Raw genomic sequence first — 12,302 nt, 5'->3', positions numbered from 1 at the left:
GTCGACAGTGGTGTTCGTCCCAAATTGCACACTATTCCCTATATAGTGCACTACTTTTGACAAGGGCCTAAGGTTAGGGTGCAGCAGACAATCTGTCAGGTGAGCGTCTGACCAACGGTTTATAACGGTCGTTGTAAAGAGCCAATGAGAGACCTGGCCAATGAGTGAACTCTGCTCTGTGATAGGACAGGAGACAGGAATCTGCCCCAGAGAATGAAGTTTAGTTGCCCACCTAACTAGCTAATAGATGTAGGATGAACTACTCTTGGCAATATCCCCAATCCTACAATAGAACAGCTTCCCAGAGTGCACTTCAGTTTTTGGCATGTCGTTAGTTCATCCTATAGACCTTTCACTCACCTATAGGATGGACTGCTACATAATGGATAGAAGCGAAAAAGTGAGGGAGAGAGACAGAGATGGGGGGGTCATGCCAACCTCGCGAGCCCGCCCTCGCACACCTCTCAACGCCTACCCGGACACCGCGATAGGACAGCGCGCGAGGATGGCACAGAGATATGTTCGGAAACGAGAGAGAGAGAGAGAGAGAGAGAGGGAGGGAGAGAGAGAGATTGAGGGCTATAGGCAACGAAGAGCAGCAATAACAGGAAACACCGCGCGCAGGGCTTTCCTACGGAGTCGATGCTCGCGCTGACCAGAGCAGACCGATAAAACGGGAAGAGGAACGTCTCACAACTCTAAACAGAACCAACCGGTTCTAACAGTCTCGCGGAGAGAGAGAAAACAGTCTGTTTCCGTGCAGGGAGTTATCCAGTCGAGTGAGTTGTCAAAAGTAAATGATATGTTTGGTTTGTCACACTGTCCGTATGTCCGTTGCTGTGACTGCACTACCAATGTGTGTGTGTGTGTCCGTCCGTGTGTCCGTCCGTCCATGTTTATGTAGCCTAACCTATTATCAACTGCGACATACGTGCACAGACAATTAATGGGTGCCCGCAGCCCGTCGCTCCACAACTGTGCAAAAACGGGTCGGATTAACGTTATTTCCACGTCAGTTCAACTCAAAATATCTATGTGATGAAGTTAAATCAACATGGAAAACTGATTTGGATTTGTAAAAAGTCATCAACATTAGGGCATTTCGTATTTTTTTTCACTAAACTTTTAAACCGAAATCCAATGACATGATGACATTTGTTAAATTCACGTTAGTTTACAACTCAACAAATATAAATCAAACTAAACGTTGAACTGATGTGTGTGCCCAGTCGGTCATGCGTCAGTCAGGACAGAGGGGAACTGGAGTTCGGTTCTCTCACGGTGGACAGATGTTCCAAGCCGCGGCGCGGAAGCCTCAAAGACAGCGAGACCTTTTAATCTAACAACAACGATTAGGTCTACTTTTATAGTCATTTTATAACAAACTGAATTGTAAAAAAAAAAATTAAAAAAATAATCTCTCTCTCATTAGGCTACATCTCTCCACATTATTTGGGTTGTTGTCAGTTTAGTCTGTCATTTGGTCTTTTTCGGTAATATCCTGCATTCCTAATCCCGTATTTCATAGATGGATAATCTAAAGGTTATAGATTCGAATGTATCTAGATAATTCCAACCGTTAAGCGCATTGCATAGACTGCCTGGCGGGATAGCTGGACACCACCATCTGCGCTGTATTAACAGAGATGGACTTTGAATAATTGATATTGATCTATTTTTAGGTTGTTGGATTATATAGTTCATGTTGCAACGGAATTATAATAACCCGCTACCACGGTGACCATGGTGACTGATGTGGCCTATTCTCTGTAGGGTTAAAAAGCCACACATTTAGTTGAATTAATTTATGGATTATAGCTAGACACAAATCCTTTTTTTTAAATGACACTTTTTTTTGTCTGTCTGTCCCTCTGTCCAGTATGTTAGCCTATATATATATGAAGTACTGTGAAGTACCTCTGTGTGTGTGAAGTGTCGCTCAGTGTGTGTGTGTGTGTGTGTGTGTGTGTGTGTGTGTGTGTGTGTGTGTGTGTGTGTGTGTGTGTGTGTGTGTGTGTGTGTGTGTGTGTGTGTGTGAAGTATCTCTGTTATCACTGTCAAGTAGGACTACTGCTTTCACACTGCTACCTGTTTCTCTGTGTGTGTGTGTGTGTGTGTGGGGGGGGGGGTGAGCAGGAGAGAGGGTACACAATCTGAATAAACAGAGTTTACAGCTGTCTATGAGCTGATAACATAACAGTGAGGAAAGGGGGAGGAAGAGAGGAGGCTACAGACAGAGAGAGATCTGCCATATTCCACTAAAGTGAGTTTATGGGTTTAGTGGGTATTTCAGTTTATAGGTTTAGTGAGTATTTCAGTTTATGGGTTTAGTGGGTATGTCTCTGGAACGTTCAGTTTATGGGTTTAGTGGGTATTTCAGTTTATGGGTTTAGTGAGTATTTCAGTTTATGGGTTTAGTGGGTATTTCAGTTTATGGGTTTAGTGAGTATTTCAGTTTATGGGTTTAGTGGGTATTTCAGTTTATGGGTTTAGTGAGTATTTCAGTGTATGTGTTTAGTGTGTATTTCAGTTTATGGGTTTAGTGGGTATTTCAGTTTATGGGTTTAGTGAGTATTTCAGTTTATGGGTTTATTGGGTATTTCTCTGGAACGTTCAGTTTATGGGTTTAGTGAGTATTTCAGTTTATGGGTTTAGTGAGTATTTCAGTTTATGGGTTTAGTGAGTATTTCAGTTTATGGGTTTAGTGAGTATTTCAGTTTATGTGTTTAGTGTGTATTTCAGTTTATGGGTTTAGTGAGTATTTCAGTTTATGGGTTTAGTGAGTATTTCAGTTTATGTGTTTAGTGTGTATTTCAGTTTATGGGTTTAGTGAGTATTTCAGTTTATGGGTTTAGTGTGTATTTCAGTTTATGGGTTTAGTGGGTATTTCAGTTTATGGGTTTAGTGTGTATTTCAGTTTATGGGTTTAGTGAGTATTTCAGTTTATGGGTTTAGTGGGTATTTCAGTTTATGGGTTTAGTGGGCATGTCTCTGGAACTTTCAGTTTATGGGATTAGTGAGTATTTCAGTTTATGGATTTAGTGGGCATGTCTCTGGAACGTTCAGTGTATGGGTTTAGTGAGTATTTCTCTGGAACTTTCAGTTTATGGGTTTAGTGAGTATTTCAGTTTATGGGTTTAGTGAGTATTTCAGTTTATGTGTTTAGTGTGTATTTCAGTTTATGGGTTTAGTGAGTATTTCAGTTTATGGGTTTAGTGTGTATTTCAGTTTATGGGTTTAGTGAGTATTTCAGTTTATGGGTTTAGTGTGTATTTCAGTTTATGGGTTTAGTGGGTATTTCAGTTTATGGGTTTAGTGTGTATTTCAGTTTATGGGTTTAGTGGGCATGTCTCTGGAACTTTCAGTTTATGGGATTAGTGAGTATTTCAGTTTATGGATTTAGTGGGCATGTCTCTGGAACGTTCAGTGTATGGGTTTAGTGAGTATTTCTCTGGAACTTTCAGTTTATGGGTTTAGTGAGTATTTCAGTTTATGGGTTTAGTGGGCATGTCTCTGGAACGTTCAGTTTGTCACCTGAATGTTCCATTTGGGCAACGTTCACATTTGTGAAAAAAGGCGTAAAATATATGTTGATCTCTAACCAGTTTAATCTCTCTCTCTCTGTCTCTCTCTCTCTGTCTCTCTGTCTCTGTCTCTGTCTCTCTCTCTGTCTCTCTGTCTCTCTCTCTCTCTCTCTCTCTCTCTCTGTCTCTCTGTCTCTCTGTGTCTCTCTCTCTGTGTCTCTGTCTCTCTCTCTCTGTCTCTCTCTCTCTGTCTCTCTCTCTGTCTCTCTGTCTCTGTCTCTCTCTCTGTCTCTCTCTCTCTCTCTCTCTCTCTCTCTCTAGAAACAGTCATTGAGGAGGAGAAAAGAAAGAGCTATGGATTCTCCCTCTGATCTGTTTGGTCATCAGTCCTCCTTGATCTCTCCTTTCGACCCCTATCCCAACCCCTCCGACCACCCCACACCCTCAGGAGGGGGGCACGGTGCGCCCAACCCCTCCTCACGACCCCCCTACCCCCTCATCCACCACCTGCTGCAGCCTGGTGGAGTCCCCATGAGGTCCGGGGGGCAATTACACCCACAAAGATATAACAGGGAAGAGGAGGAAGAAGGAGGGATGGAGAGAGAAGAGGAGGAGGAGGAGGGGATGGGTGGAGGATTGGTAGGGGTAGGGGGGAAGAGGCTCAGTGGCGCCGCCCTAGTGGCGGACTGGAGTTATGACATGCTGAGAGTGAAGAGATTAAGACTGGAGAGTCTAGTTAAAGGAGATGGAGAGATAGGCTTAGAGGAAGAAGAGGAGAGAGGAAGGAGGAGTGTGGAGAGGGGGAACAGGGAGAGAGGGAGGGAGGAGAGGAGAAAGGAGAGAGAGGAGCTGAAGGAACAGTTGGAAGAGGCGAGAGGAAGACTGAAGACCTTGCAGGAGAAAGTCTGGAAAGCATTCGGAGAGAGACCCGCTCAGGAGGAGAGGAGGAGGAGAGGAAGAGAGGAGGATGGTGATGGAGGGATGGACGAAGAGGAGGAGGAGACAGCAGAAGGGATCACTGAAGAGGAAGAGGGGGGAGAAATCGACGATCTTTCTCTTTCCTTCATCCCTCCCTCTCCCCCTTTCTACAGCGTCGCTAAACGAGACCGAAAAGCGAGGGATCACGAGAAACCAACGGGGGAAGATAAGAGGAACGTGAACGGAGGAGGGGGGGTGTTTTTGGAGGGGGTTCTGGAGAGGGCGGCAGTGTGGATGGGGTGTGGGGTGGTGAGGGGGGAGTGGGAGGGTTTTGGGGGAGGAGGAGGGAGTCAGAAGTTTGCCCAAGCTTTGAAACAGGAACTGGGAAGCGCTGTAGCTCGAGTCATTGATAGGGTCCTCCGTCTATACACTCAAAACGAACCTCTCCCTCCCTCCATCCATCCCTCCATCTTGTCGTCCGGAGAGAGAGGGAACGAGGGAGGAGGCAGTGGAGGAGGGTGGGCAACCCTTAGAGAGAGGGAGGAGAGGAGGGGGCGAGTTGGTGCGACACATGACCAGCAACCCCCCCGTCCAAACGGAGATCCACCCCCCCACGCCTTCCGAGAACAATCGGAAGCGCTGCCGTTGGTTACGCGTCGACCCGACAACCGCCGAACCACACTTCTGCCCCCCAACAACCACCCTAACAACCGCACTCACAACCCTCTCCTCCCTTCTCACCCCCTCCCCCCTCTCCGTCAACCTCACCCCCACCCCGCCTTCCTCCCCCCTGTCTCTCGTCATAAGGACTCCTCCCCCTTCCTCCCCCCCTCCTCCTGCCCGCTCCCCCTCCCCCTCCTCCACTACACCATGCAACAGCTCTTCACTCGTTCTCTCTCTCACCTTCCTCCTCTCCACAAGGGGGACGTTATGAACTCTGATGCCTACATGGAGGGGAACCCTTTCCCCCCCCAGCACTCCTCCTCCTCCTCCTCTCATCCCTCCTTCCCTCCTCTCTCCCTCGCTCTGATGGGCGGGTTGGATCGGCTGGATGGAGGGATGCAGCATCATGACAGAGAGAGGGATGGAGGGATGAGAGGAGGAGATGGAGGGATGAGAGGAGGAGGGGATGGAGGGATGGATTCGGGGATGTATCTCGGACCGGGTTCAATATCCTTTTTTTTTTTGAAAGGGGAGCTCGAAAGAGCGAGATTGATGTGTGTGTGTGTGTGTGTGTGTGTGTGTGTGACCGTGCTTCTTCATATGTGTGTGTGTGTGTGTGTCTCTGTACTACTCCTTAACCATGGTTACTCTCAGGAGGGTTTGTCTCCCTGTCATCTGAAGAAAGCCAAACTGATGTTCTTCTATGCTAGATACCCCAGCTCTAACACGCTCAAGACTTACTTCCCTGATGTCAAGGTATTATTACACACACACACACACACACACACACACACACACACACACACACACAGGTCTAACACTAGACATATTTCTCTGATGTCCAGGTATTACACACACACACACACAGAAGACACAGGTCTAACACTAGACACATATCTCTGATGTCCAGGTATTACACACACACACACACACACACACACACACACACACACACACACACACACACACACACACACACACACACACAGGTCTAACACTAGACATATTTCTCTGATGTCCAGGTATTACACACACACACACACAGAAGACACAGGTCTAACACTAGACACATGTCTCTGATGTCCAGGTATTACACACACACACACACAGGTCTAACACTAGACATATTTCTCTGATGTCCAGGTATTACACACACACACACACACACACACACACACACACACAGGTCTAACACTAGACACATGTCTCTGATGTCCAGGTATTACACACACACACACACACACACACAGAAGACACAGAAGACACAGGTCTAACACTAGACACATGTCTCTGATGTCCAGGTATTACACACACACACACACAGGTCTAACACTAGACACATGTCCCTGATGTCCAGGTATTAGTGCGCCCTCTAGTGAAACTATGTATTAACTACAACAACACTGATGAACTCTATTGAAGATATCACTGGACATTTGGGAATTATCTCTCTATCGCAATTTAGAAACTAGTTAATACAGTAGTAATTATTATTATTTAACAGCCAATTCTCTCGCTCTCTTTTCTCTACTTCAATTCAAAGGGCTTTATTGGCGTGAGAAACATGTTTAAATTGCCAAAGCAAGTGAAATAGATAAAACACATCTCTCTCTCTCTCTTTCTCTAGTTCAACCGCTGCGTGACCTCCCAGCTGATCAAGTGGTTCAGTAACTTCCGGGAGTTCTTCTACATCCAGATGGAGCGCTTCGCCAGACAGGCTGCCCGCGACGGTGCACCCTGCCTGGGGAGAGAGAGCAGAGAGCCCCCTCTACGCCTGGGGAGAGACACGGAGCTCTATCGCATACTGAACATGCACTATAACAAGAGCAACGACTATCAGGTAGGTGTGAGAGAGGGAGGGGTGAGGAAGGAGGGGTCTGGACTCTTGTTTGTATGTCTCTCTTTCCTACACACACACACACGCATTAATACACTTTTATTCATGTCTTTTTATTTAACCTTTATTTAACTTAATGACCATTTTCCTCTTCTTCAAACCGAACAGCAGACTTCTTCACAGCAATACAGACTGTCTGTCTCTCTCTGTCTCTGTCTGTCTCTCTCTCTGTCTGTCTCTCTCTCTCTCTGTCTCTCTGTCTCTCTCTGTCTCTGTCTGTCTCTCTCTGTCTGTCTCTCTCTGTCTCTAGGTTCCTGACAGGTTTGTAGAGATAGCAGAGTTAGCTCTGAGGGAGTTCTTCACAGCCATACAGACTAACTGTCTGCCTCTCTCTGTCTGTCTCTAGGTTCCTGACAGGTTTGTAGAGATAGCAGAGTTAGCTCTGAGGGAGTTCTTCACAGCCATACAGACTAACTGTCTGTCTCTCTCTGTCTCTGTCTGTCTCTAGGTTCCTGACAGGTTTGTAGAGATAGCAGAGTTAGCTCTGAGGGAGTTCTTCACAGCCATACAGACTAACTGTCTGTCTCTCTCTGTCTCTGTCTGTCTCTAGGTTCCTGACAGGTTTGTAGAGATAGCAGAGTTAGCTCTGAGGGAGTTCTTCACAGCCATACAGACAGGACGTGACAGCGACCCCTGCTGGAAGAAATCTATTTACAAGATGATCTGCAAACTAGATAGTCCTGTACCGGATAGTTTTAGACTTCCTGGCTGCCCTATTGGCTGAGGAGAGATCACACACACCGCTCTATTGGCTGAGGAGAGGTCACACACACACCACCCTATTGGCTGAGGAGAGGTCACACACACACCGCCCTATTGGCTGAGGAGAGGTCACACAAACACACCGTGACCTGATGAACAACAATGACATGTTGCCATTATTAAACATATAGAACATGTGACCTATAATGGAGGGAGCAAGGAAGGTCTAATGGAATTACTACACTATTATACGATATTACTATACTGTACTACACTATTATACGATATTACTATACTGTACTATACTATTATACAATATTACTATACTATAATACGATATTACTATACTGTACTACACTATTATACGATATTACTATACTGTACTATACTATTATACAATATTACTATACTATTATACGATATTACTATACTGTACTATACTATTATACAATATTACTATACTATAATACGATATTACTATACTGTACTATACTATTATACAATATTACTATACTGTACTATTATGATATTACTATACTATTATACTATACTGTTATACGGTATTACTATACTATTATACGATATTACTATACTATTATACTGTACTAGTATACTGTACTATTCTATTATACTGTACTATACTATTATACTGTATTACTATTATACTATACTGTACTATTATACTGTATTACTATTATACTATACTATTATACGGTATTACTATACTATTATACTATACTGTACTAGTATACTGTACTATGCTATTATACTGTACTATACTATGTGGTATCACTATACTATTATACTATACTGTACTATTATACTGTATTATACTCGAATACTGTACTATACTATTATACTGTATTACTATACTATTATACTGTACTATTATACTCAAATACTGTACTATACTACTTTACAATATTTGTATACTATTATACTGTAACTGTAGTAAACAATTATTATACTGTAATTATACTATTACTATATTGTACTATTACTATACTGTACTATTACTATATTGTACTGTACTATTACTATACTATTACTGTACTATACTATTACTGTACTGTACTATTACCATACTGTACTACACTATTACTATGCTATTACCATACTGTATTACACTATTACTATGATATTACCATACTGTAATATAACTATACTATTAGTGCACAAAGTTTTCTCCGTGCACTCAGTTCTGCCATGAAACTGGTGGAATTCCTAATTAGTCCACTACTTTTGACGAGAGGACCCATAGGCATTTGGGACACAGGCCTCTGTCTTTCTTGTGGCTTGGCTCATAAATTGTGTTAGTGAAAGACTGTTGGTCCACAGCGATAAAGCTCTGCTATGTGGCGGCGTAGTCTTCTCTGCTAAATGGAATGTTACACTTTTGTTTGATTACTTGTTTACTATATACTGTTGTTTTGTTGTTGTTAAAAACATTTTTTTTTTAAATATGATCTTTTGAAGTTCACGTGAACATGTCAAATCTGTGATACGCATTCCTGTGTTTTTTTTAACATAAAAATGGAATTACTGGAATCTAGAATAGTTATTATATTAATTGTATTTCCATGGTTTATAATATATGACAAGATCTGTGCCTCAACTTTTTTGATGATTTTTGATGTTATGACACACACACACACACACGCTTTTGATGTTATGATAGACACACACACGCGCTTTTGATGTTATGACACACACACACACACGCACTTTTGATGTTATGACACACACACACACACATGCTTTTGATGTTATGACATAAAATCAGTGTAATAAATGAAGGAAGGAAGTGGTGAAAACACTGAGAAATAAAATGGAGGATTGAAGAGGGAACACGGAGGGTGACTGGTTAATTTCTCATGACAGGAAAGTTAACACACAAACCTACCATTCTCTTCTCTCTCTCCATTACTCTCTTTCTCTATCTAACCCTCCTCTCTACCCCTCTCCCTCTCTCAGGGTGAATCTCAATTGGATACTCGTCGCGTCCTCTCGCTTCATCTCCAAAACCTATTGGATGAGAAAGTCAGAGGTCCCTCCCCTCTGACCTCCTGAGAATCTCCCTCAATCTCTCTATCCATCACTCCCTCTCTTTCCCTCCCTCTCTCTCACCAGACCCCTGTGAGTTTGGCAGTACTATTGGAGTCAGTAAGGTCTCTTGGTAAGAGTGTGTGATCTGATTAGATCAACGTCAACAGTGAAGAGGCGACTCCGGGATGAAGGCCTTCTAGACAGAGTTCCTCTGTCCAGTGTCTGCTCTTTTGCCCATCTTAATATTTTCTTTTTATTGGCCAGTCTGAGATATGGCTTTTTCTTTGCAACTCTGCCTAGAAGGCCAGCATCCCGGAGTCGCCTCTTCACTGTTGACGTTGAGACTGGTTTTTGCAGGTACTATTTAATGAAGTTGCCAGTTGAGGACTTGTGAGGCGTCTGTTTCTCAAACTAGACACTCTAATGTACTTGTCCTCTTGCTCAGTTGTGCACCGGGGCCTCACACTCCTCTTTCTATTCTGGTTAGAGCCAGTTTGCGCTGTTCTGTGAAGGGAGTAGTACACAGCGTTGTACGAGATCTTCAGTTTCTTGGCAATTTCTCGCATGGAATAGCCTTCATTTCTCAGAACAAGAATAGACTGATGAGTCTCAGAAGAAAGTAATTTGTTTCTGGCCATTTTGAGCCTGTAATCGAACCCACAAATGCTGATGCTCCAGATACTCAACTAGTCTAAAGAAGGCCCGTTTCATTGCTTCTTTAACCAGTACAACAGTTTTCAGCTGTGCTAACATAATTGCAAAAGGGTTTTCTAATGATCAACTAGCCTTTTAAAATGATAAACTTGGATTAGCTAACACAACGTGCCATTGGAACACAGGAGTGATGGTTTCTGATAATGGGTGTTGAATGTTCCATTAGACAACTATACAACAAGCATCGCTTGTCCGAGGAGGTACAGAAGTACTTGGACCTCTACCATTCTAGCTATGCATTATATAAAGACCAGCATGAAAAAGGCCAATTCATGCCACAGAGCAACAGTAGTAGCTGACTCAGCCATTTGACACCGTCACTCGCTAATGATTGGAGACAGATCTCAATATCTGGAGAAGGTCATGTACTAAGCCACCCGCTTATCTCAGAGGTAAATTATTTCAGACTCTCCTCCTTCACTCTGATCTCCTTCCCTCCTCACCATGTAAACTGCTCTCCACAGACACTCTTAATATGGGCTCCCGAGTGGCGCAGCGGTCTAAGGCACTGCATCTCAGTCCAAGAGGCGTCACTACAGACCCTGGTTCGGAGCCACGATTGGGAGTCCCAAAGGGAGGAGCACAATTGGCCCAGCATTGGCCGGGGGTAGGCCGTCATTGTAAATAAGAATTTGTTCTTAACTGACTAGCCTAGTTAAAGGTTAAATAAAAATAAAATTCCCCCCTCTTCTCATCCTCTCTACAGGTCCCTGGTTCCTATAGCTGATTTCATGAAAGGAATTTGATCACAAGACTTCAAGAAGAGGACATGGAACGACTGGGACCACAGCAAAATGAACAACTTGTTCCGTTGTTGTTCAGACATCTCAGGAGTCAGACTCTTTCATTTCATAGACACCTCTGTTGTTTACACATCTGTTCATACCAGACACTATTGTACTATTGTTAAAACATATTTGTATCTTCACTCTTGACACCCTAATTATATTTAATTGGCAGGTGTTGTTTACATGTGTGTACATCTCTGTCTCTTCAAGGTGTTTCATTCTACTTCAACATCATGTGCTGACAACGTACAGAAGGGACTGACAGCGTACAGAAGGGACTGACAGCGTACAGAAGGGGCTGACAACGTACAGAAGGGGCTTGACAACGTACAGAAGGGACTGACAACGTACAGAAGGGGCTGACAGCGTACAGAAGGGGCTGACAGCGTACAGAAGGGGCTGACAGCGTACAGAAGGGGCTGACAGCGTACAGAAGGGGCTGACAACGTACAGAAGGGACTGACAACGTACAGAAGGGGCTGACAGCGTACAGAAGGGGCTGACAACGTACAGAAGGGGCTTGACAACGTACAGAAGGGGCTTGACAACGTACAGAAGGGACTGACAACGTACAGAAGGGACTGACAACGTACAGAAGGGGCTGACAACGTACAGAAGGGGCTGACAACGTACAGAAGGGACTGACAACGTACAGAAGGGGCTGACAACGTACAGAAGGGGCTGACAGCGTACAGAAGGGGCTGACAACGTACAGAAGGGACTGACAACGTACAGAAGGGGCTTGACAACGTACAGAAGGGGCTTGACAACGTACAGAAGGGGCTGACAACGTACAGAAGGGGCTTGACAACGTACAGAAGGGACTGACAACGTACAGAAGGGGCTGACAACGTACAGAAGGGACTGACAACGTACAGAAGGGACTGACAACGTACAGAAGGGGCTGACAACGTACAGAAGGGGCTTGACAACGTACAGAAGGGACTGACAACGTACAGAAGGGGCTGACAACGTACAGAAGGGGCTGACAACGTACAGAAGGGGCTGACAGCGTACAGAAGGGGCTGACAGCGTACAGAAGGGGCTGAC

The 12,302-nt window shown here is 44.2% G+C and overlaps 1 protein-coding gene across 1 annotated transcript; it reads left to right on the top strand.

Annotated features, from left to right (window-relative positions):
• Positions 1–273: 273 nt before the first annotated feature.
• LOC120030513 (prospero homeobox protein 1-like) lies at positions 274–8,041 on the top strand. The gene is made up of 5 exons (XM_038975921.1): positions 274–779; positions 3,846–5,612; positions 5,754–5,861; positions 6,733–6,945; positions 7,553–8,041. The coding sequence occupies exons 2-5, from the start codon at positions 3,879–3,881 to the stop codon at positions 7,724–7,726; spliced, it is 2,229 nt and encodes a 742-aa protein (XP_038831849.1). The 5' UTR covers positions 274–779; positions 3,846–3,878; the 3' UTR covers positions 7,727–8,041.
• The last annotated feature ends 4,261 nt before the right edge of the window (positions 8,042–12,302 follow it).

This window comes from Salvelinus namaycush, chromosome 36, assembly GCF_016432855.1.
Source record: "Salvelinus namaycush isolate Seneca chromosome 36, SaNama_1.0, whole genome shotgun sequence".
Lineage (NCBI taxonomy): Eukaryota > Metazoa > Chordata > Actinopteri > Salmoniformes > Salmonidae > Salvelinus > Salvelinus namaycush.
This window is presented reverse-complemented; position numbering and strand designations above follow the sequence as displayed.